General features: G+C 37.4%; 1 protein-coding gene and 1 long non-coding RNA gene across 5 annotated transcripts in view; one reads left to right on the top strand and one right to left on the bottom strand.

Moving 5' to 3' along the window:
- Positions 1–10713, bottom strand: part of SPAG17 (sperm associated antigen 17) — a 233117-nt gene extending 222404 nt beyond the window's left edge. For 2 of the 4 annotated variants that reach the window (XM_064588562.1, XM_064588560.1), the window contains exon 1: positions 10556–10713. In XM_064588562.1, the coding sequence (XP_064444632.1) occupies positions 10556–10642 (87 nt within the window). In that variant the 5' untranslated portion in view covers positions 10643–10713. The remainder of the gene's footprint in view (positions 1–10555) is intronic. The other 2 variants (XM_064588559.1, XM_064588561.1) reach the window with 1 other exon arrangement.
- A 95-nt stretch (positions 10714–10808) lies between these two features.
- Positions 10809–26574, top strand: part of LOC123859210 (uncharacterized) — a 34726-nt gene continuing 18960 nt past the window's right edge. Inside the window, exon 1 of the long non-coding RNA XR_006794383.3 lies at positions 10809–11312. This is a non-coding gene — a long non-coding RNA (uncharacterized LOC123859210). The remainder of the gene's footprint in view (positions 11313–26574) is intronic.

Genomic DNA, 26574 nt, shown 5'->3' with positions numbered 1-26574 from the left:
AGAAAAATGGTTTCACTGAGAAGTATTCACATAAAAACAGTGCCAGAGTGGTAACATAGAGAATGTCTGGAGTTTCAGTCCACAATTTAGAAGAAAGTTCCAGATGTTTTGTTTTCATCCCAGCTCAATACATTCAATATATTCAGCTGATGCAATAAAAGATGTATACCAAATAAATCAGTATTAGTATCTTCTTTGTGAATTTTCTATATATTACCATATATTAAACAAACACCAGAGATAATTAAATAATATATCTGAAGAGAGTTCAGGATTGGACGTTAGAGAAATAGTAGGACCCCAATGGGCAATCTATAGAGCTAGAGCTGCAACCACTGAGACGAAATCATGCCAAGCCTTTGTGTTTGTTTAATGTAGATCATGAAGTGGGAGTAGTTAAACATTTGAGAAGTGCAATTAACTTTTAGGGATTTGGTTTTAATGAAATATTCTACTAGAAATTTCAGTACGTTCTTTAGCTTTATAAGAGAGAAATGAAAATATGGTGCCCATATAAAATTAATAAAGCAAACAATAAAGAAGCAGAAGATACAGAGAAACAAATGAACAAAGGGTACCATCTGAAACAAAATGAAATAATTATAAGAGAAAAACAATCATATTGTCTAATAAATTACACAGAAATGGGTTTATTATTTTATGACAAAAATGAAAAGTATGATGAATTAATAACCTCTTTCAATTTATTTAATCCTAAACTTTAGCCACATTATGTATAGGGTGATCAAAAACTTATAAAATTAAGCCAACTGATTAAATATGATAGTCCATGTGACTTAATTGATAATAAAGAAATTAAATATATAAAAACCCAGACAATATTATGAAGGCTAGAAAAAAATTTCAACATAACAATTAGAAGTTCAAAAGCTGGAATTATAAAAAGTGCAAAAGTATAATTGATTAATTTTAGTATGATGAAAGATATTGTTGATATTAAGAGACATTCTCTACATACAGAGAACTACAAATTACATAATGACTACCAGTATAAAAGGAAAGTTATAGGAAGAGCCTATGTACATTGTTCATGTCACCTCATGGCTCAGACAAAGGCAAATTTTAGGACGTGAACCCCATCAACCAAAGGCTGTACCAACACTTCTGAAAACCAACAAATGATTTTGAAATCATTAGAAAAATGTGATGACTGATAAGTACTAAAAATTATACCATCTGGCAAGAAGTTTCATAAGGTACACATAGTTTAGTTTTTATAGAGAATAAAAAGTGATTTTTAATTTTTAAAATTTATATGTTGATTTATATATAATTGTGACAGTTAACATATTTTTAAATTTTCACCCCTGAATGAAGGCAGGTGAGAGAGAAGTTTAGAAGGTTATTGTAGTAGTATTGGAAGTTATGAGGGGTGAAAAAGAAGGAACTGAAATAGAGAGGTAATAGTAATAGTACTTGCTGACCAAATTAGAAGAAGAGGTGCTAGGGTGTTTCTAACTTCAATGAACAGGATAGTACCAGTTTTGAACATACTGAATTTGAAGAACTTGTATAATATCCATATGAAAATATATAAAAGAGTAATAAAAACAATAATAATTATGTTATCATAAGATAATATTTATAAATATTTATATTGGGGTACATAATGTTCCATATTATTTCAGATACTTTATTTGATTTTCATACCACTCCAGTAAATATAGTAATACGATTATTACTAGGAGCTCCTTCTTACTGAGCCCCTACTCTTCCTCCATTCTGCAGTGTTATTTGAACCCCTCTGTATGTCAGCAGGATAAATCCCTGCCTTCATGGAGCTGACGTTTTCATGGAGGAAAACAGACAATAATGAAATATATGCAAAGTAGAAGGTCAGGAACAGAGTTAGGGTTAAGTGGGTGGAATGTGATGGTGTAGTTTAAATAGGATGGTCAGGGAAGGAGATATTTGAACAGAATCCTGAAGGAAGGGAAGGAGTGACTCACATGCTTATCTTGGGAGGGGTCATTCTCGGCAGAGGGCACAGCAAGGGCAAAGATGGCAATGTGCTTTCTGAAGGATCTGAAGATCAGCAAAAAAGCCAATGTGGTTACCATAGAACTGAGTGAAGGGGTGAGTCATAGAAGATTCGAGACCAAGTCAAAGTAGTTGGCAGAGGACACACACACACACAGAGTCTTTTAAGGATGTGGTAGAACATTTGGATTTTTCTCTAAGTCTTACATATTAAAAGAACCACTCTAGGTCTGTATGGTGACAAGACTCTAGGTTAGCAAGAATGGGAGAAAGAGACCAAGTTCTGAAGCTCTTGAGCTACTTGTAGCTTAGGCAAGAGATGATGATGGCTTGGATTAGGTTGTACCAGTGAGGGTGGTACCAACAGGATAGATTTTAGATACATTTCCAAGGTAGAACCAATAGGATTTACTAAAAGTTAATTGTTAATTGTGGGTTGCATAAGAGGGGGAGAAAACTTATGAATGCAAGATTTTTGGCCCTAGTGACTCACTGGGTGAATGGTGAGACCACTCAATGAGAAGGTGAAGAGCAGGTTTGAAGGGGAAAATCTGGGGTTTGGGTTTGGACATGTGAAGTCTGAGATACTATGTGCTAGATGCCTTTAAATCCTTTCAACAATTGATCTAATATCTGCAAGGGACGTATGACCATTGTCCCTGTTTTATGGTTGCAAAAACTAAGGCTTTGAGATTTTCTTCAATTTAAGTTCTTATAACCAATGGGTTGGGAGTAATCTTAGAGCTGTCAGGAGGCTGAGACAGTATAATATACTCAATGTATTTAATTCAAAAGTATTTCTTGAAGATCACTATGTACTTATTTATCACTCTTAGGTGCTGTGACCAGGAAGGAAGCAATTAAATATGTTAACCTTTTGCTACCTTCCAGGAATTTGCAGTGTTGAAAAGGAATGTAGATATAGTAGATGACGCTGAAATTGTTGGACCACAGCTCAAAGTAGGATAGCAGTAAAGATAACAGTCCCTGGAGTAATTTAGTAGAAGGAGAAAAGTCAATGAGGGACAGAACTGTGTGATTTGAGGTCCTTTCTGGAAGATATGAAGGAGGATTTTAATGAGAAGGAGTTGGATGGTCTTCAGGCCAAGAACCTGCATGGGTATAGTCAGTATGTGCCTGAGGATACCACGGAGACTATTCAACTGGAGTAGAGAGAGAAAAAGGTGGATGGGCAGAGAAAGGCCAAATTAAGCAGGGCTGTGAAAGCCAGGCAGAGCATCTTGGATTTTATCCCATAGGTAACTGGGAGCCCATGATAGTGTCTAAGGCTAGAGCTGAACCATGGTCAACATTCACCATTTCTTAACTAACATTTTCCTAGAGGGTTGCCAAACTCATATTGGCAACACTTATATTTTACTTACATTTAATATTTTTCATTTGCAATAAAAGTGATCACATATAACTTCTAGGTAGATATTTTGACATGCTAATTCCTTTTGGTTCCAAACTCATTCAAATAATACATTTTTGTCCAAAAAGGTGAAATTATAATGTGAGGTTATGAAAAGTCCATTTCCCTCTTAACATTCTTCCTAGCAACTCAGTTGTTTTCATTGGCTTTTATTAAAACAACCTTTGTGTGAACTGGCAATTTGTTTTGTAAATATCAATGAAAGCATATTTCAGAAAATATAGTAATAAAAACCAACCCTATTTCAGAAATATGCTTGCTGCCAGACATCAGTCTTCAGCTCATGAGTATTTCCAGTAAGTCTTAAATACACATTAACATGAGAAATAGCTCACTGTTTAAGATCAAAAAAGTTGAAAAATCCTTCACTGCCTCTCAAATACTGTTTAAGGATTCTGCCCAATAAAATGTATTTCCCTTTTTGATAGAATATATTTGTAATGGTTCAAGCAGTTCATTTAATTGAACATTTTCCCCCCGAAAAAACTGACTTAAACTCAGTTTATTATCATCTTAATATCTACATGTTTTATAACTTTGTTTAACAGGTTTGGGATATTAACATTTCAGCAATACCTATCTTGAACCCTTATCCCCCTAGTAAACCTTTACAAGAATTAAAAACTTTGTCCAAGACTCGAAGGAACTCTATTACTATTTTTCAAATGTGCACAACTCAGCTATTGTCACTGAGCTACATTTAATAAGAGAAAAATATTATTCCTCAACTGAAGTCCAGTAAGGAGAGACCACTAGCTAAATGTTCTGAAGAACTTTCACTTGAATGCCTCCTGGCTGGCAGATGAAACATCTGAGAAGTGAAATGGTATCATTGCCTCGCTGTTTTCTAGGCACTGTCGTAGTCATGCTATGTATCTGCTGTGATGCTTTTTTATGTAAATGTTTTCTTCCCTTCCTTTTCTCCTAGAACACATCTCCACAGTCTACTAACTATCCCGGTTTCCACAATATAGATTTCTTCATGTTTCAAAGTAAATCAGTGAATTAATTCCATTAATATGGTTTGAGTGTGATACCTTGTGCCCACAATTATGCTAGTCATTGTGGAGTAGGTACAAGGGGTATAAAGATGTGATTTGCTATGAAGCAACTCACATTATACTTGTGTTCTATAAAACATGAATCAATAGCACATAATTCAAGGCATTCTGTAACTAAGTACTGAGTTATAAGATAAAGCCTAGAGCCAAAGTGAGGGAAGATAAAGCACTGCATGTCTAAGAGCCAGACATTGAAGTGCTTAGATTGTCAGCAGTGTGAAAGGGGCAGGTTAGCCCAGATACCCTGGGAGTCTCCACCTCTAAGTAAGCATAGTAAAGAAGGGCATTACCATGCAGGGCAGAAATTTGTGTCTTTGATGCAAATATGATTACTTACTTGAAAAGTATCATACATTTCATTGTATAAAAACATACATTCAAAATGAAAATATAGAAATTGGAAGCAAGACCTCCTGAGTCTCAGTAAGGACCTCAATATATTATGGTAGATTTTCCCAAATATTTTTAAGTATATAGATATTTATATTAAAGAAGAATTTAAGTCTTAATCAAGAAGTAAAATCTTAGTGATAAATGTAAAGCAAATGACAATAAGTGTCTAGTCCTTTACGTTGGGTATTAGGGACGTAAAATCATAATTACAAAATGAAATCAGTGAATTAGAATAGCGAAGCTGACTGGGTTAAGGGGAATGTGGATTGCATAAACTTTTTTGCTGTTTGTTTTTAAATTTTTTTGTGGTGAGTCACAGTAAGCAAATGGAATAGTTGCTATGCCTAAAGATGGTCTCATGAGTTATGGCTGCCTTTTTGCTACAAATAAAAATGAGACCTAAAACCAGGAACAAATGAAAAGAAATAACCATCTTCAGACAATCTGAAAATATGAAAGGATTTAACAAAATTAGCAAAATCCCCAAAACTCTGCCTGTGAGAAATCTAAATCAACCCAAACAAACTTTTGGGGAACCTGGAATTGTGAAGAACACATTTGAGAAAAAAGTCCATAATATCTTTTTTTCACCTTCTTTTTTTATTATTATTAATTTTTATTAATATATAATGTATCATTTGTTTCAGGGGTACAGGTCTGTGATTCATCAGTCTTACACAATTCACAGCACTCACCACAGCACATACGCTCCCCAATGTCCATCACACAGCTACCCCATCCCTCCCAGCCCCCACCACTCCAGCAACCCTCAGTTTGTTTCCTGAGATTAAGAGTCTCTTATGGTTTGTAAAAGTCCATAATATCTTAAAGAAAAAAAAAAAGAATTTGTATCTGACTTCTGAATATTTTCTATAGTGTTATCATGCTGTCACTTACCATAGAAAACATTGTGAGTTCTTTTACCCTTTGTTGACACAAAAGCTCTGACCATAACACAAAATTCCTATTGAAACATATAGCTCAGTCATTTTGAAGCTATGTGATGTTACCCAGAGACAGGCCTTGTCAATCTGTAAGCTCCTAGAGAGAATGGCTACATTGTTTGGATAATTGTGGAAGATTTTCCTAAATTGTCATGAACAAAGCTTCTACTAATCTCCACTTTCTCAGCATCACCTGTCATATAATAGGCTTGGAAGAAATGGAAAAATCAGAATTGATTACAAATTCTCTTAGACCACAGTGATATCAACAAAATGGCAGACTAGGCAGTTACGTGCCCTCTGTACCCTCTGGAAACATTAGAAGAACAACTAGAGACTAAAATAACTTTATAGGAGCTCTGAAACCAGTCAAAAATCTAAAGCAACCAAGCAAATGCCCAATCAAGAAAAAGCCACATTCGATATGGTAGGAAATTTTGTGACACTTGTACTCTCCCTTGTCCCACCCTTTCTCCATGAGAAGGGACAGCCTTTTCAACAAGTGGTGCTAGGAAAACTGGATATTCCATGCAAAAAAATTATTAAGTTGGACCCTTACCTCACACCAAATACAAAAATTAACTCAAAATGGACCACACATCTAAATTCAAGATTAAAACCATAACAATCTTAGAGGAAAAACTTCATGACACTGGATTTGGTAGTGATTTCTTGGATATGACACCAATTACCCAATCAACAAAAGAAAAATTAGATAAATTGAACATCGTCGAAATTAAAAACTTTGTGCATCAAAGGACACTGTCAACAGAGTGAAGAGGAAACCCGTGGAAAAGAAGAAAATATTTGCAAATCATACATCTCATAAAGGTTTAATATCCAGAATATATAAATTAATTCTACAATTCAACAGTAAAAAAATCAACAACTCCATTAAAAACATGGGCAAAAGGGGGCGCCTGGGTGGCGCAGTCAGGTAAGTGTCTGACTTTGGTTTAGGTCATGATCTTGGGGTCCTGAGATGGAGCCCCATGTTGGGTTCCCTGATTATGGGGGAGTCTGCTTCTCCCTCTCCTTCTGCCCCTCCCCCGCACTCGTGCGTGCACGTGTGCATGCTCTCTCTCAAATAAATAAATAAATACATAAATAAAATCTTAAAAAAATATATGGGCAAAAGAATATATAAATTCGGGGTGCCTGGGTGGCTCAGTCGGTTAAGCGTCTGCCTTCCGCTCAGGTCATGATCCCAGGGTCCTGGTATCGAGTCCCACATCGGGCTCCCTGCTCAGCAAAGAGCCTGCTTCTACCTCTCCCTCTGTCTACCACTCTGCCTACTTGTGCTCTCTTTCTCTCTATCAAACAAATAAATAAAATCTTTATTTTATTTTATTTTTGGGGATTTTATTTATTATTTGAGAGAGAGTGAAAGAGAGCATAAGCAGGGTGGTGGGGAGCGGAGCCGGGAGCCCAATGTGGGGCTGGATCCCAGGACCCTAGGATCATGACCTGAGCTGAAGGCAGACACTTAACTGAGCCACCCAGGCGCCCCAATAAGTAAAATCTTTAAAAAAATAAATAAAATAAATAAAAATGGTTGAAATGGTAAATTTCATATTATTATATTTTATCCCCCCAAAAAATAGAAATAAAAATATCTTAGACCAGGATGTCTCCAGACAGTGCCTTCTGTCACCGGGTGCTTAGGTTAACACCTCTTCCTCTTGCTGTGGCCGATAGAAGCTGCCTTGACAGGTGCATGAAAAGATTTTAATTTATCTTTTTTTTTTTAAGATTTATTTATTTATTTGAGACAGAGAGAATGAGAGACAGAGAGCATGAGAGGGAGGAGGGTCAGAGGGAGAAGCAGACTCCCTGCCGAGCAGGGAGCCTGACGCGGGACTCGATCCCGGGACTCCAGGATCATGACCTGAGCCGAAGGCAGTCGCTTAACCAACTGAGCCACCCAGGCGCCCCGATTTTAATTTATCTTTAAAAGCATCTTTAACTCCCTAATGCTGCCGGAGATCATAAATATAATGTCTATGTCACGTACAAGCTCACACTAAGATGTATTTTTATTTTTTAATTTTAATTTAATTTAATTTTAATTTTTTAAATTTATTTGTCAGACAGAGAGAGAGGGACCACAAGCAGGGGGAGCAGCAGAGGGAGAGGGAGAAGCAGGCTCCCTGCTGAGCAGGGAGCCTGATGTGGCTCTGAACCCAGGACCCTGGGATCATGACCTGAGCCGAAGGCAGACCCTTAACCAACTGAGCCATCCAGGCATCCCTAAGACGTATTTTTATATTCTTATTGCCATTGTGCCTAAATATTTTCTTTTTAACTAATTTGAGATGTGATATTTCATGTATATTAATAAGATAAATGTTTTGATACATAGATAGCAAAGTTAGTAAATGACTATTTGATTGATGGAATTAATTCAGGAGCAATGTACACCAGAAGCAATCTCATCTACATCTCTCTTGCTCAATTTAAATGCCCCAGAAAGAGCCAAGATGTCCATCAACAGATGAATGGATAAAGAAGATGTGGTATATATATACAATGGAATATTATGCAGCCATCAAAAGGAATGAAATCTTGCCATTTGCAATGACGTGGATGGAACTGGAGGGTATTATGCTGAGCGAAATAAGTCAATCAGAGAAAGACATGTATCAGATGACCTCACTGATATGAGGAATTCTTAATCTCAGGAAACAAACTGAGGGTTGCTGGAGTGGTGGAGGGTGGGAGGGATGGGGTGGCTGGGTGATAGACATTGGGGAGGGTATGTGCTATGGTGAGTACTGTGAATTGTGTAAGACTGTTGAATCACAGATCTGTACCTCTGAAACAAATAATACATTATATGTTAAAAAAAAAAAGAAGAAGAAGATAGCAGGAGGGGAAGAATGAAGGGGGGGAAATCGGAGGGGGAGACAAACCATGAGAGACTATGGACTCTGAGAAACAAACTCTGAGGGTTCTGGAGGGGCGGGGGGTGGGGGGATGGGTTAGCCTGGTGATGGGTATTAAAGAGGGCACGTTCTGCATGGAGCACTGGGTGTTATATGCAAACAATGAATCATGGAACACTACATCTAAAACTAATGATGTAATGTATGGGGATTAACACAACATAATAATAAAAAAAGAAAAGAATAGAAAAAAAAAATAAATGCCCCAGATTTATTTAAGGCATATATTGGCCTCCTTACCCAAAATAATCATCCTCCTTCCTTCTACCTGCTCGAATTCTACCCATTCTTTAGGGCCTAGCTAAAGGCAAGTTATTTTACAAAACATTTCTTGACAATCCCAGCCCACACTTGTCTTCCTAACTTCTAGTCTCTATCTAGTCATTTAGTAACAGACTGCCTTGTATTATTTGCTATCACTTTGTGTTTTAGAACTAACTAAAACGTACTAAAAAATTAGCAATGGGGGGGGTCTGGGTGGCTTAGTCCGTTGAGTGTCCGATTCTTGGTTTCAGCCCAGGTCATGATCTCAGGGTTGTGAGATCGAGCCCCACCCCGGGCTCTGCACTCAGCATGGAGTCTGCTTGAGATTCTTTTCTCTCTCTCTCTCAATAAACAAACAAATAAATAAATAAAATCTTTTAAAAAATTAGCAATTAGTCCAACCTGAAAGGACAGCCCAAAATACTGATACAAGGTAGATTCACTGAAACCACATTGTAAATTTATTGGTTCCCTTTCAAGTCTAGCGCAGCTCCATGTGAACACACGAGTTCAAAATTACTACTGATGTGGATTCTTTAATCATTTAATTCTAAAAACTGGCTTATGGAAGGCTGAAAGACTTCCCTTTCTCTCACCCCCAGTACACACACACACACACACACACAAACACACATGCACACACACACAACTATACCTACTGGCACACTATATTTCCCTGAGTAGCAACTGTACAGAAAGCAACTTTGGGTGCCAAGGCAAAACTATTTTTTGAGTACCCACTATATGCAAAGCACTTTGCTAAACCCGGTGAATAAGGAATTCACTCCTCTCTAGTCATCTTTAACCCAAATTCAGAGTCTGTTACATTGGTGGGTAAGGCATGCCTCTGGGCATTGGACTGTTGGGTAAATCCAGGAATTTTCTTCTTGGAGCAGACCAGAAATCAAACTGAGAAAAAAAAAAAAAAAGATGAGAGGAGGTGGAGGGTCATTGTCTTCCCCTACTATTAAAAAACATGAACTCAAACTGAAGAAGTTCAGCCTTTGTAGTTAAGACTACATATTACTGTGAGTTCAAATTCTTTCTCTTAATATATAAGATTTATTGAAATGATACTGTTTGAGCAGAACTGAGAAAGCTGAGTATTATTTCAGGTTTTCAAGCCCTAAGGAAAAATAGTGCCTTTAGGTTTTCCATTCAGCTAGGAAAATTATAGCTTCATATTTGCAACACTAAAGCTAATGCAGTGTCAGCACCTCCATCAAATTCTGTTGTTCAGCAGTTTATAATTCAAGCAGAAAGTTTCACTCCAAGCCCAAACCTGGCCTACACAATCTCAAAGCAAATGGAGAAAAAGTTATTTTGGCTAGGGCTGATTTATAAAAGCGAAAGAGAGGGGTGGGAGGAACGACCGGGCTTGGGAGGGCTGTTTTCGGAAGGGGCGACGCTGGGGTCTGGAAGAGAGGGCGAGCCTGGCGGCGGCGTCTGCAAGCTCTCACGGGGCTTTGGCACTGCCCGGGTCAGGCAGGACTTACAGGGCTCCGGGCTCACCTGATTGAAGTGTGCACCGATGAGCGAGGGTTCCCATATCTTTGAACTGTTGTTCGCAGTCCCGCCTTTCTCTTTCTTGGGTGCCATGCAAAGGACGGGAGGAGCATTGGCGTCCAGACTGGGCTCAGGCCCCGACTGAGCGTCCCCGCTGCCATAGTAACCGAAGCCACGCCCAGTTCCCGGACGACTTCGGTTCCCCTCCCCCAAACCTGTCCTGAAGCCTCGGGCCAACCGCTTCCGTCACCATAGCAACCGAGCTTCCCAGCCCGCGGCAACCCCGAGGCGGGACTCCCAGACCCCCTGATTAAATTTTAGGGTTTTCCAGCGGTACAACTGTGCAAATGGGAGCGGTCAGGCCGAGGCCGGCTTCGCTTCGCCCCTCTGCTGCTACGCGGAGCCTCTCCCGCCCGAGGCACTGTCTAGAAACTCAAAATCCCCGGAATCCCGTGCATGACTTGGACACCAAGTTTTTCGACCCTGGGCAACCTCGAATGGAGAACCGAGTCCCTCAGGAGACATCCCATGTCCCTTTCTCACCCACCCATTCTAATCTGCCCCAACTGCTTCCTCTTGTGCACATTTATCTCCCTGAGCTCCTTCCTTGGCTTCGTTCTTGGGTCCTGCTCCCACGCACGGACTTCCTAAACAAGTCGGATCACTTTTCCAGGAGATCCGTTGTATAACTGTGGTTGCGATTAAGATCTTTCCAGGTCTTTTTCTCTAATCAGCGCCAGTTCTCCCAAACCGTCCTCCACTGGTAAGTAGTCTTTCTCCCCCCCCCCCCACCCCCAACACTCACCACCACTACCTAAAAGATGGTGGTCACAGTCCCCCAAATAATAATGACAGTAATAATAGTAATGGTAATAACAACAGCTCCTTTTTCGTGATCACGGCTATACCCTGCACATAGTTCTATCATTTAATTCTTACGACCACCTTCTTGCAAATCCCACGGTGTGTGAGTGACGGCACTGGGGTTAGAATCCAGGGTTGTCCGGGTTCCCAAACCCAGTGCGCTTAATTAACCTCTACAACGGTTTTAGGACTGCCAAAATGAGAGATGCCCCCCTTTGGGGGGCTAGACTTACTTTTATTTATTTTTTATAAATAAATAAGACTGATTTAAGGACAGACAGGGGCAGAACTCAACCAAAGGTGCTTTGCTTTTAGTACCTATAAAATGCAATGTTTAGCTATTCGCCTGAACCCTGCGCTTGCCGGGAGGTGAGATGCTTCAACAATCCCAATGGACCGGGGATGGCTAAGGAGACGCATGTGACCTAAGGCTTAATTTCATTCAGCACAACCTGCCAGCTGACCTTCTACGGAGTAAGGTGTTGTAATGCTTTTTATTGCTTTCTTTGAGGAATAAATTTATGTGTGAGGGCCATGGTGATATCCAGCCACTACTATCTTACTTCATTGGGGGGGGGCGGTGAGTTTAAAGATGCCACTGCTTCTCAACTCCTATTCATAATTTGGACCAACAAAGGGAAATTTCTCCTCCCACCCCAGTTCTTTAATACAGATTATTAAAGAGAAAGCACAATTTCTAGAAACAGTCTTTTCATAGGAAATTTACAAAAAACATCGACTTTTCCTTTCTTGCTGCAATATGTGTATTTATCTTCTGGGTTGGACTAGATCCATGTAGCCTAGTCACAAGTCCTATCTCGAAGCCCTCTCTTGTGAGCCCAGAGGAATCATGCCAGAAAGAGAGTTTCCTGAGGGTCTTCATTGCAACCACGTAGGCTGCCACTGATCCATTATCATAGAAATTTCTCCAAAATTTTGTTCGTCATTAAAATTTTCTTTTCTTTTTAATTTAATTAAATTTTGTTACGTTATGTTAGTCACCATAAAATACATCGTTAGTTTTTGATGTAGTGATCCATGATTCATTGCTTTCGTATAGATGAAAACTGTCTTTGGGTTACAGTTTGAATATAAAGATGAATCCCTGACAGACAAAAAAATAATATATATATAAGAAATCATTGATTACACATCATTCTTCATTTTGACCATAAGTCTTCCCATGGGTTTAAACCGTCTGGGAAAAACGTCTTTCATTTTTATTAGAGAAGCAGTAAAAAGTTTGTTGGCCTTCCAGTTAGATTTTATAAAAAATTTAACTAGATGTTTATGTGTGTCATACTATGTTACTAATTTTCTTTCTTCTTGAATGTGAATGCATATTTCAATATAAAACATTATGGACAATCAGTTCAGCCAAATTGCTAGCAGATGATTAATAGGTTGCAGATAAGAAAGAGAAATGAAGGAGAAAAATGGAATGAGGAGAAAAAGTAAAATTAAGTGTTCTTTAAAATTGCAGAGAAAGTGTCACTTGCTTTGTCTTATAAGTGACAGCTGTCTAACCCCAATTTTTGCAGCAACAAAATTTTGGTGACATATATTGTGGTAAAAACTGATGAGCTCTTCATCAAACATTTCATTCTCTTTCCCCCTACTGTGAGAGTCAGACAACATTTTTCAGCCTTCCTTATTCTTCGATGGGAACATGTGACTGAGTTCTAGCCAGGGGACACAAGTAGAATGATATATGGGCATATCTAAGCCTGGCCTTTAAAAATATCTCCCGAGCATTATTCATGCTCTGGTATTGGGGTGACACTGAAAGTCTTGCATTTCTGAATGATTGCTGTGGCACAGAGGTTCCAAAGTCTCCCTTACCCCTGAGCTCCCTCTGTTTTCTCCACCAAAGGCCTTGCTTGGGACCACTAAGTGCATGAGAAATAGACTTTTATTTTCTTAAGCTGCTGAAATATTGGTGTTTGCTATAGCAGCTAGAGTTACCCTAACTAACGTTTTTGATAGTTTTCATCTGAGAGCCAGCTTTTAATAAATCTAACGGTAGCCAGCCTTCCCACAATGGCCTGAGAAAATGAGCTCGTGACTTTCAAGTAGGCGGGATGCAGTGCTGGCCACTGTGGGAGGCTAAACAATCCATTCCTTGCCCTTCCGGCTACTGCAGCTAGTGGTACCCACCCTCTTGCACCCTTTACCTTGCCCTCCACCTGCTTCTACAGTACATTTTTTCACTTCTTTATCAAGTTAATAAATTCCTTACTTTAAAGAAGGGGTTTGCATATTTGAGTAATACAATGAATCAGTCTGCTTATAACACGTACACCAATGGAGATTTTCGCTCATTTTTCAGAAAACGAACCGAGACCCTTCACTAGAAAGACATCTCTGAACATAAATTATGATCTAGCAAATGATTTAGAGGAATTAAACATTTTAAATGTCAAAAATAAAGATTTCAGGATGGAAAAATGTACTTCCAATATAATCTTTTATAGTTTCCTTTGTAAAAGTCCTAACAGAAGAATTTTTATGTAGATTTTTTTGAAAAAACCTATTTAGAGAATTTGAAATTAAAGTTTTATGCCTCTTTCCTACTTTTGGCCTATTTCATTATTCTAGGGAAAGTGGCACCGTGGATAATTTATGATACAAAAGGGGAAGACATTATACAGTAACCAAATTTATGGGAGGTTTCATCATAGAATTGGTCTGTTTATTTTCAGAAAATAGGTGTGAATGACAGTGTTCATAGTTTTAAGAAGTGAAAGCCATTCAGCTAAAAAGGGACACTGCCAAGAAGAGAAAAAAAAGAGCATTGCCATCTGTCACACATTTATGCTTTTTTGGTATAATAAATTGTTTCCCCAACTAAATATAAATTGAAACTTTATAAGCATATACTTTACTACATAAATTTTCCCATATGTCAGTGGCTAAAACAAAACTAGACTATTTGGAGGATTTTCTTTCACATTGGCAGGGTTACTCCTGGCTTGTTTCAAGTAATTTTTGCATTTAATATTGTTTTGTTCACCAAGGACTGTCTACTTTTAGGGATGCACTGTTTCTTAAGGATACTATGATTACAGAATAAGTTGTTTTTAAAAGTTTTATACATCAATCTTACAGTGTTCAGTGAACTCTTATTTAGGCATGAAGTCTAAGCATTATTTCTCATACCTGAAAGGATCGAGCCAGCTCTTGATGCATCCAGTGACCTTACTAGGTAACATTAAGAGCTATGGACCAATTCACTTCTAGGCCAACATTTCAGGCATTCAAAGAATATTTAGCTAGAACAATCCGCTTGCCTTTGGCTAAGAAGGTCTCACAGATGTGCACTGATTTTTCACACTGGCATCCTACATCTAAGAACACTTCTCACAATATGTTTGTGTTATTTACCATCATAATCTCTGTGCTTCCGATCTTCAAAATACAATGTCGTAACGCACTGTCCCTGAGTTTTTATTGTGTCTGATGCAGAGGGCTTGATCTCTTTCAGCTACGAGTTTCAAAACATATGGAAAATACTACACCTGCATTCTATGGTCAGCATTAGCTTCCTATTCAGTTGTGAGTGCAATTTAAAGTGTTGACTTTAATCTTTAAAGCCCCTCATTGTTTAGAAGTCAGTTACTCCAGATATCACATCTCTCTCTATGCATCATCATGGCAATTAAAATCAGCTGCAGTGTCTGCAGGTCAGAATCCCCAGTGAATTGCGGGGAGCTTGGGAGTAGATCATTTTCTAAAGAAGAACTTCCCTAAGAACCCTCTTGAATGATAAAAACAATATTCAAAGTTTACAGTTTTGGCCTTGAATGTCTTATCATATATCTATAGGTCTCTGGAACTGTAATTAAGTGATGCTGATTTAATTTTTATTTTATTTTATGTTATTTGTGGCCAAGAGTTTAGAATACCAAATCTATTTTTTAATGAATCAGAAAAATAACAGTTGTGTATATTAAAAATAGAAAAACTAAAATTCATCTGTTTCATATTTGTTAGTGTGGGAGTTTTCACTCCAGTATGCTCTCACTCAAGTTTTTCTTTGAATCTAATTTTAAATGTCTTCAGTGAAGGGATTTGCTGTAAATCCTTTGGGGACTGTTTCAAAATCCATAACTCATGGTAAGTCATTTCTCTAAATGCTTAGCTAAATGTTTGATTTCTTAACGTTTTATCAGATGTCTGTCACTTATAAATTTGTGCTATGTTAAATAATAACTTTCTTTTTACCGTGTACAAGGTTCAAAACCTATGGTTGAGGTGAGCCTACATTAAATCATTTGCCAGACCACAGAACAATCTTTTGGGAAGAAAAGATATTATATGTCTATATGTGTCCATATCTGTATCTGTATCTGTATATTCTATTGCTTATGTTTCTCTGGAGAACATTTACTAAATACACTGGTCTTTAAGACAGTATTTTATTTATTTTAGAGAGAGAGAGAGAGAAAGAGAGAGAGCATGTATGAGTGGGGGGGTGCAGAGGGAGAGGAAGAAAGAATCTCAAGCAGACTCCCCGCTGAGTGTGGAGCTTGACTTGGGGCTCCATCTCATGACCCATGAGATCATGACCTGAGCTGAAATCAGGAGTCAGGGCTTAACTGACTGAGCCAACCAGGCATGCCAAGAGGGCATTTTTCTTTTTTTTTTTTTACATTTCCTGTAGTTTAATATGTGGTGAATTCTTTGAAAAATCACATTTATTACAACACAGTTTTTATTATATGTATCTTATTTGACATCCTTTTTTCAGATATTGATAAGCATTGGCTTCTAGGTGAAGTATAAAGAAATATTCACAAAAGTGGCATCTTTTATGTTTTTAAGAAATTTAAGAGGAGATTTCATTGAACTGTGGAGTCTTTCTGGTAACAATATAATAGTATGGAAACTTTATTATTGAAATCTGCTTTCTGTTTGGTGAAGATGTCGGCCTGAAAAAGGAGGAGGGATTTGCTAACATTAAGGAAAAGTTCCTACACTCCATGTCTGTCTCTTTCTGAATACACGTTCTCAGAAAACATCCAGTGAAGGCTCTGCCTCATGGCTGATATAAATGGAAATAAGGAAAGAATATGAGGGAAAAGAAAAGATTTCTTCCCAGCATTAGGAAGAAAAGGAAGATTATAAGAAAAGACTCATTCAAACATAAAATAATTTCAGCCAAGGCACAAGTCAATCAGAATAAATATTGCTTCTGAAGGTCATATTAGATAATGGCTGCTTTCTCTGCCTCACACTATTTCTGAATGAATCTATTCAGGTCTTCCACCATTTCCTTTATGGGAGCCCACCATTTCTAGGTTTGCCTATCAAAATAATGGTTTCATTGACTCTTTCTTAGATTTCAACTCTCTGCTATATATTAAACAAAACAAAACCTCATTCTTTGTTATGCTTTGATTGTTGTATTCACTTTTTCTCTTATGCATAGCAGTGCCTTCTTTATGTTCTTAAAGGTTTTTTTTCCCCCCTTCTGCTGGCTATAATCTCTAGGCTTCTAATTTTGTTCACAATCAAGTTATACAATTTGACGATCATCCACATTTTAAAACTTCTACGATTATTTTTGTGTCATGGTATACACTCTACCTGAGCCAGCTGTCTTAATCCTTTAGAGTGTGGCCATTTTCCCTACTATACTTTTCTGGGTAATAACCATTGCCAATTTATCCCACTAAGTTCGTTCCTCATTTTATTGAAATTGTTTTTATAAAGCTTAAGTTACTCACTTTTATACCCATAATCTCTCTCCCTCCCCCTTCACTCTAGTAGGAGTTTGAAACCCTATTAATCTATTTGTTACCATAGTTTCCAAAATGCCTCAATATTAGCTTTTTAACTTGCCATATACTCCACCCTCAACACAACAGATCTATTAAAAAGCAAAGAATCAAATCATGATGCTAGGAGACACTTCTTGAGATCATCTTCTACTAAGAAGGAAAAAATTATTTCTCCTAGGCTCTGTTCCCTGCTCCAGCACTCGCTGGCTGTGTGACAGCCTTGGACAAATTATTTAACCCCTCTTTGTTTCAGTTCCTTTATGAAATGGGATAATCATGTTTGCATTATAGGGTTGTTGTGAAGCTTAAAGTACTTAGTAGATATAACTGCTTAAAAGAGTTGGCGTGTACTATGCCCTCAATAAATGTTACCTAATATTTTTTGAATGAAGTTTTTACCTTAGAGTAGTTTTAGATTTATAGAAAAGTTGCAAAGTTAGTGCCTGGAATCCCAATTTACTCCACCCAGTTTCTCCTATTGTTAGCATCTTAAATTAGTATGTTAGAACTAATGAACCAATATTTATATGCTATTGTTAACTAATAGTTTTTACCTAATGTCCCTTTTCTGTTCCAAGATTCCATCCAGGATATTACATTTCATTTAGATATTCTGTCTCCTTAGGTTCCTCTAAACTGTTAAAATTTCTCAAACTCTCCTTGTTTTTCAGGACTTTGATAGTTTGAAATAGTAAGATATTTTATAGAAAGTCTCTCAATTTTGGTCTGTCTGGTGTTTTTCTTATACTTAGACTGGGGTTTTAGATTGGGGAGAAAGAATGAAGACATAAAGTGCCAGTTATGAGTATGGTATCACATGATACCAAGGGTACATGCTATCAACATGACTTATTGAGGGTGTTAACCTTGAACACCTGGCTAAGGCAGAGGTTGGTAGTGTTCTCCACTATAAAGTAGTGCCCTCCACCACCAATTTTTGATGCTATATTGTTTGAAAGGAAGCAACTATGTGCAGCCCACACTTCAGATATGGGGAGTTGTGCTCCACCTCCCTGAGGGAGGCAGTGTCTACATAAGTAGTGGAATTCTTCTGTATCAGAAATCTTTTACTCCCTACCACTTATTTATTCAATCATTTATTTTTATCAGTAAGGATTCATGAATATTTAATTTATTCTTCAGGCTATAATCCAATACTACTTTATTTATTTGGTGCTTAGCTTAATTGTTCTAGCTTTGACCGTAGGGAGTTCTTTCACTTGACTCCTGGGTCTTCTTGATGTACTCTTCCCTCTTTGTTTTTTCTATCTCTCTCTCTTTTTTAACCCCTTCTTTACTTTCTGGCACTACCAGATGTCCCAGGCTCATATTGCATATTCCCTGCCCCAACCCTAGAATCAGCCATTTCTCCAAAGAGCCCTGGTTCTTTTTATTGGAGAGTGGAATTAAAGATCTGAGTGTTGGGAATGCTTGTAGCTACCAGAGTGTTGTTTGTTTCTAGGTGCTTTCACTAGGCAGAATTAAGAAATAACCCATGAATAGAAACATATACACACAATTATCTCTATATACCCATTTATGTAGCACAAATTCATACTGATGTTTATCACTCTAATCCAATACCACATGGTGCCTTCTACCCTGCTCATATTTTATCAGCTATGCATTCATTCACTCATTCATTCATGCTGAGTGTCTTCTATATGCCAGGACCTATGCTCAGAACATGGTGGATGCTCTCCCTACTCTCATGAGGCTTAGAATTCAGTTAACAACTTAAATTTTTACTTTAGTGTTTTGGTACTACCAAGGATTGACACCACTCACACTCACAATAGTCTATTTTCATATCTGTTTTTTCCCACCATATTCCAATCCCCCACTTTCAAAACTGTACTATCTCTATTGACCATCCATTTCCTTCTCTACCTTCGTTTCTCTTCCTTCAACTCCTTGTCCTCTGGGGTTTTTTATTCTCATTAAAACACACTCCAGCATAAAAGTGATTGGGACACTTGATAAGCATATTAGTACTTCCTGCTTGTGTGGCACATTCTTAACTTCTTTCACATCTCATTTTGACTACAGAATTACTTAATGATCAGGTTATTACTACACGTCTCCAGAGGCAAGGGAAACAAAAGCAAAAATGAACTATTGGGACTTCATCAGGATAAAAAACTTTTGCCCAGCGAAGGAAACAATGAACAAAACTAAAAAGCAACCTATGGAATGGGAGAAGATATTTGCAAATGACATATTAGATAAAGGGCTAGTATCCAAAATCTATAACTTATCAAACACCCAAAAAATAAAAAATCAAGTCAAGAAATGGGTAGAAGACATGAACAGACATTTAAACATACAAATAGCCAACAGACACATGAAAAAATGCTCAACATCACTTGGCATCAGGGAAATACAAATCAAAACCACAATGAGATACCACCTCACATCAGTCAGAATGGCTAAAATTAACAACTCAGGAAACAACAGATGTTGGTGAGGATGCGGAGAAAGGAGAACCCTCTTACACTTTTGGTAGGAATGCAAACTGGTGCAGCCATTCTGGAAAACAGTATGGAGGTGCCTCAGAAAGTTAAAAATAGAACTACCCTATGACCCAGCAATTGCACTACTAGGTATTTACCTAAAGGATACAAAAATACTGATTCAAAAGGGTACATGCACCCCAATGTTTATAGCAGCAATGTCCACAATAGCCAAAATATGGAAAGCCCAGATGTCCATTGACTGATGAATGGATAAAGAAGATGTGATACACACACACACACACACACACACACAGACACACACACACACACTGGACTATTACTCAGCCATAAAAAGAATGAAATCTTGCCATTTGCAATGATGTGGATAGGACTAGAAGGTATTATGATAAATGAAATAAGTCAGTCAGAGAAAGACAAATACCATATGATTTCACTCATATGTGGAATTTAAGAAACAAAACAGATGAACATAGGGGAAGGGAAGGAAAAATAAAATAAGAGGAAGGCCGAGAGGGAGACAAACCATAAGAGACTCTTAACTCTAGGAAACAAACTGAGGGTTGCTGGAGGGGAGGTGCGTGGGGAGATGTGGTAACCGGGTGATGGACATTAAGGAGGGCACTTGATGGAATGAGCACTGGGTGTTATATACAACTGATGAATCACTTAATTCTAGCCCTGAAACTAGTAATACACTATATGTTAACTAAACTGTATTTAAATAAAAAAATTGAAAATAAATAAATAAAAAATAAAAACCCATTTTACTATTACAAAAAAGAATGATCAGGTTATTACTAAGGTGTTTGTCCTTAGCAGCATCTTGTGATTGCTACACACATGTATGAATTTGTATGGGATGCATCATAGAGGAGGTCCCACCTGGTCTATTCATTCACCTGACTCCTGCTATCAGGAATTGAAGGCCATGAGTCATTCTCCCATGCAAACAGGGAATAATCTCTACGGTCTCCAATTCAGTGCTTTTGTTTGCTGCTTGCTGAAAAGAAAATTTCTTGGCATTTTCATATATTGTTACAATTAGTAAATATTTTAATTCTTGTAAGTTAAATTCAACCCAATCCTCCTCATTGTCTCAGGGGAATTAAAATTATCGCTGTTCACAAAGGAAATTCACTTGTAATTCTCTTTTTCATACTGTCCTAGTTTTGTTTTGATAACAAAATTATATTAGTCTATCAAATGGATTGGGAAGTATATCTTCTTTTTCTGTTTGCTGATAGAGTTCGAATAAGATTAGAATTATCAGTTCCTAGAGTTTTTGGAAAAGATTTATTATAGGTATAAAACTGGGCCTGGTAAGGTTTTTCTGTTTTTGTTTGTTTGTTTTAAAGATTTTTATTTATTTTTTTGAGAGAGAGAGAGAGGCAGAGAGCACAAGAGAGAATGAGCATGAGGCAGGGGTGTGGGAAGGGCAGAGGGAGAGGGAGAAGCAGACTCCCTGCTGAGCAGAGAACCTGATGTGGGCCTCAATCCCAGGACTCTGGGATCATGACCTGAGCTGAAGGCAGATGCTCAACCAACTGAGCCAGCGAGGCGCTCCGTTTGTTTGTCTTTTGAAAAAAATATTTAACATCTGATTTCATGTTAATCAAATTTGATGTTCTTTAATAGCTTTAACATTATTTAGGTTTCCTCGTTATTCTTGAGTTAGTTTTAAGCAGTTACACTTTTCTTTAAAAATTTGCATTTTTGTTTTAAAGTTAATTGTATGAAGTTACAGTATTCTCCCATTATTTTTAATTATTTATTTATTTATTTGACAGAGAGAGAGACAGCAAGAGCAGGAACACAAGCAGGGGGAGTGGGAGAGGGAGAAGCAGGCTCCCCACTGAGCAGGGGAACCTGATGTGGGGCTCGATCCCAGGACCCTGGGATCATGACCTGAGCCAAAGGCAGACGGCTTAATGACTGAGCCACCAAGGTGCCCCTCTCCCATTATTTTTATAATTGAAGGTATGTAACTATCTCTTCCTTCATTCTGAAGGTTGTGTATGTGTGCTTTTTTTTCTTTTTTCTTGAGTAAACTTCCCAGAGATTTGCTAATTTTATTAGTCTTTTCTAAAAACAACTTTGGGGGGTGCTTGGGTGGCTCAGTCGGTTAAGTGTCCAACTCTTGATTTTTTTTTTTTTTTTAAAGATTTTATTTATTTGACAGAGAGAGATATAGCGAGAGAGGGAACACAAGCAGGGGGAGTGGGAGAGGGAGAAGCAGGCTTCCCTGCAGAGCAGGGAGCCCGATGTGGGGCTCAATTCCAGGACCCCGGGATCATGACCTGAGCTGAAGGCAGACGCTTAACGACTGAGCCACCCAGGCGCCCCTCCAACTCTTGATTTTGGCTCAGGTCATGATCTTAGGGTCCTGAGATCGAGCCTCAACTCTGGCTCCGCACTGAGTGTTGAGTCTGCTTGGGATTCTCTCTCTCGCTCTCCCTCTGGCCCCCCCCCCCCATCTCTCTCTCTCTAAAAAATAAAAATAAAAAATAAAACAACTTTGGGCTTTTTGATTCTGTCTATTGTATGTTTGTTTCTTATTTTATTATTTTTTACTCTTTGTTATTTCCTTCTACTTACTACATTGTATTCTATTATTTTCAACTTTATAAAGGTGGATGCTTAGTACATTAATTTTAGTGTTTTTTTCTCTGCTAATATAATCATTTAAGACAACGTTTTTTCCTGTAAGTACTATTTTAGTTTTATATCACAAGTTTTGGTAAGTACTATTGTATTATTGGTATTGCTTTATATTTCTAAGTTTCATTGTAATTTCTTTTTGACCCATAAGTTATTAGAAATGCAATTCTATGTTTCCAAATATGTGGATTTTTTTCCAGTTATCCCTTTAATATTCATTTTTGACTTAATCATGTTATGAGTAATTTATTCTGAATGATGTTTATTCTTTGAAATTTATTGACATACATTTTATGGACACATCTGTGCTCAATTTTTGTAAATGTTTTATGTGTACTTAAAATGAATGAGTATTCCTTATTGATGGAAGTAGTGGCCTCTGTAAAGAGCTAAGATTGCGTTCATATTCATTTTTTTCAATATTCCTACTGATTTATTGTCCAGTTAATTATGAATTATTTAGAAAGATATTAAAATCTCTTTCCTTAAAGGTAGGTTTTTAAATTCATTCTTGAAGTTTATCAAGTTTTGTTCTATATCTGTTGAAGCTGTGTCATTTGATTCATACAAGTTTAGAATTATTGTGTCTTATTAGTAATATGGAACTTTCTATCATTGTGTAGTGATTCTCTCACTTCTAAAGAATGATTTTTGCCTTAAGGTCTATAATTTTTATATACTGATTAATATGACTGTCAATTGATCTGAATTTATTTCTACTGTATTATTTTGTACTTTCTCTTTGTTCTGCTTTTCTAGTGATCTGTGTTTTTGTCTCCTTTCTTGTCATTTTATTAATTTTTTATTTGCTGAGGCTTTTGTTTAGTATTTCATTTATATCCTGTACTAGAAACAAGTTAAACACTCCATGTACATTCTTTTAATTACCTTAGAAATTTTAACATACATACTTAAATTATCAAAGTCTCCTCTGAAACAAAACAAGAACTTTGGACCGCTTTAAATTCCACCAACCAGGGCGCCTGGGTGGCTCAGTCGTTAAGCATCTGCCTTTGGCTCAGGTCATGATCCCAGGGTCCTGGGATCGAGCCCCACATAGGGCTCCCTGCTCGGCGGGAAGCCTGCTTCTCCCTCTCCCACCTCCCCTGCTTATGTTCCCTCTCTCGCTGTGTCTCTCTCTGTCAAATAAATAAATAAAATCTTTAAAAAAATAAATAAATAAATTCCACCAACCCCTTGTCATTTGCACAGTACCATTGGCCAGCAATTCATTCCATTTTGTCCTCTCCCCAAAAAGATAGTCAATGTTTGCTAAGATGCTTAGATTTGCCCACAATTTGGGCTATTCTTTACCCATCATTTCTTCTTTCATCTCACACGTTTCCTCCTGTATAATTTCCCTTCCTTGTGCAGGTCAACCTTTCTAATTTATTTTAATGATAATCTGTTGGTGATAAAGTCTTTTAGGGTTCCTGTGTATGAAAAAGTATTCATGTTACTAAATTGTTAAAAGGTAATTTTATTTGACATACAATTCTAAGCTGATAATTGCTTTCTTTCAAAATGTTGAAGAAGTTATTTTCCAATTTTCTGGCTTCCATGGTTGCTGACAATCCAGCAATAAGTTTAGTTGTTGTTTCTTTATGTAGCCATTATGTTGTCTCTGGTTTTATCAGGACCTTCTCTTCATCTTTGGTTTTCTATAGTTTCACTATGATGTACCTAGTTATGGATTGCTTTCTATTTATCCAGCTTGGGATTCCTTCTGCTTCCTGAATCTGTCAATTAATATCCCTAATAAATTCTGGGAATTTTTGCAGCACTTATGTCTTCACATATATCCTGTCTTTCATTTTTTTCTATTGTTTTCATTTGAAACTTCAAGATGTATGTTTGATCTTCTTACTCTATTCCTCACATTTATTGATTCTCTTATATTTTCCATATCCTTGTTTCTCTGTACTGAGTTTTCTGTAATTCATTCAGATTTATCTTCTAATTCACAAATTCTCTCATCTATGTCTAACTTGTTGTTTAACAATTTCTTTGTTTCTTTCCGTTTAATTTCAGCCCTAGTATGTCTATGTGACTTTTTTTCATATCTGCCTGGTCATTTTCTTTCTTTCTTTCTCTTTTTTGTTTTTGAGTGTCTTATTCCTTGACCTATTTGATATTCTCATTTTTTTCTAAAGATTTTACTTACTTACTTATTTATTTATTTATTTATTTATTTATTTATTTATTTATTTATTTATTTATTTATTTATTTGAGAGATTGAGAGCAAGAGAGCGAGTGCAGGAGCAGGAGGAGGGGGAGGGGAAGAGGGAGAAGCAGACTCTCCGCTAAGCAGGAAGCCCGATGCGGGGCTTGATCCCAGGACCCTGAGATCATGACCTGAGCCAAAGGCAGATGCTTAACGACTGAGCCACCCAGGCGCCCGATATTCCCTTTTTTTCTATTAACATAGTAAGCATACTTATTTTATATTCTTATTTGATTGTTCTATCATTTGAAGTGTTAAGTGTGTCTGGATAGATCTTTGCTGTTTCTGGTCTTATTCATAGAGCACTGTTTTTTTGTACATTTTTATTATTATTATTTTCTCTGAGTGTGTATTAATGAAATACTTACGGCCTGAATTGAACGTGTCTTTCTCTCAGAGGTACATGTATGCTAATTCTAGACTTGAAGTTTTGTGGTCACAAACCTACAAACCTATGAGGGTGGGCTTGTAGTTTTGCAGTCTCAGGAGAGATTTATTTTTTACCCATTACCTAAGGCTTTGACAAACAAGCTTCTTTGCCATCACCCTTTCTGGAGTGGGATTTATAAATGTATACATTTTGGCTATTTCACTAAAGGTGTACTGCCCCGTAGTTTCAGTTTTGTTTGTGGGGGTCCCTACTGATGACCTACCTTGGGTAGGCCCCAGATATTATTTCTAGCCCCTTCACTACTGGCAGAACTGATAGAATGAAAGTTCATGGTCACTTTGGCGTTTCCTTATTTTTCTGGTTTCCTGAATTTACTTTGTCTCTGAGATTTTCCTTATATTCTTGTCAGCTCAATAGTATATTTTAATACTTTTTCAAATATAATTTTATTCAGAATGTTGAAGTTTTTTGTAAGGAGAAAGTTGTTCATTGTATTTAGTGTCAGAAACATAAGTATTATAATCTGTTTTCAACTAATATCCATCCTAGACAAGGCAGCTTTCAAATTGAAACAACAAAATGATGGAGCAAGAGGTAACCTCTTTCCTTTTAAATTGATTATGCCCCCATTTAAGAATGCCTGTCTGACCAATTGGTGGACATCCAGTAATTTTGCTTCCACATATGCAGCCTCCTGTGTATTTCTGTGTTTTAGGAAGAATCATTTTTTGTGTGTGAATAAGATTTATGAATTGATTTCCCTGAAACTGATTATTTTTTCTTTGCTTATATATAATGAGAATGAAGTAAACTTGTCCAATGATAGAAATACTTGAATGTGAGGGAGAGAACCTATGTAAGGTGGTAAAATCTCTAAAAAAATATGACCACAGGAATATTCTCAGGAAGAGTGAAAGGTAATGTCCTTTATTCTAATCCCCCCAAAAGACTTTGAAAAACCAAAAATGCAACAGAAGGATCTTCCAAGAGTGAGACTGAATAAATCTTCCAAGCATGGAGTAAGTGTCGTTGTAATCAAAGACATTACCTACCACATGAGAGGGATACTGAGCACATATGCAGTGCATAGGAAATCCTCCAGTCAAAGGTCACACGTTAATAGGCAACAAACTATACAAAATCACTTACTGGGGAAACAGCATAGATATAAAATGCAGATTTGAATGAAACCACACCCTGGATTTACTCCTTTTTCCTGGTGTATGGGGCCCTATGTTGCCCTTGGGAAATGAACAATGCACTAAGAAATATTAAGGAGGAGCTTGGTGGATGGAAACAGATGGAGTGGGCAGCTGTCAGTATAACGACTCTGTGAATTGCATTGCTTGAGCATTTTGAAGTGGGAGAGAGCAGAAGAGGAAAGCATGAAGAACAAGAGGTACGGGGGCTTAAGTTTGCAGAACAGAAAGGCTAGCTGTGGCAACCAGATGGAGAGACGTCTGGGGAACTTGTTTGAATATTCTCTGGTTCAATAAGGAAAACCGATTTTGGCTTGATTCAGAGCCCCTTTATAATTGCAATTCCCTCCCGCCCCCGCCCACCCCTCACACACATTTATTTCCAGTGACAGTATGGGATAATGGAAGATTTTTATGTTCAACTTCCT

Source organism: Mirounga angustirostris, unplaced genomic scaffold (genome assembly GCF_029215605.1).
Source record: "Mirounga angustirostris isolate CCGP_5_RB_7025 unplaced genomic scaffold, mMirAng1.0.hap1 SCAF_4, whole genome shotgun sequence".
Lineage (NCBI taxonomy): Eukaryota > Metazoa > Chordata > Mammalia > Carnivora > Phocidae > Mirounga > Mirounga angustirostris.
This window is presented reverse-complemented; position numbering and strand designations above follow the sequence as displayed.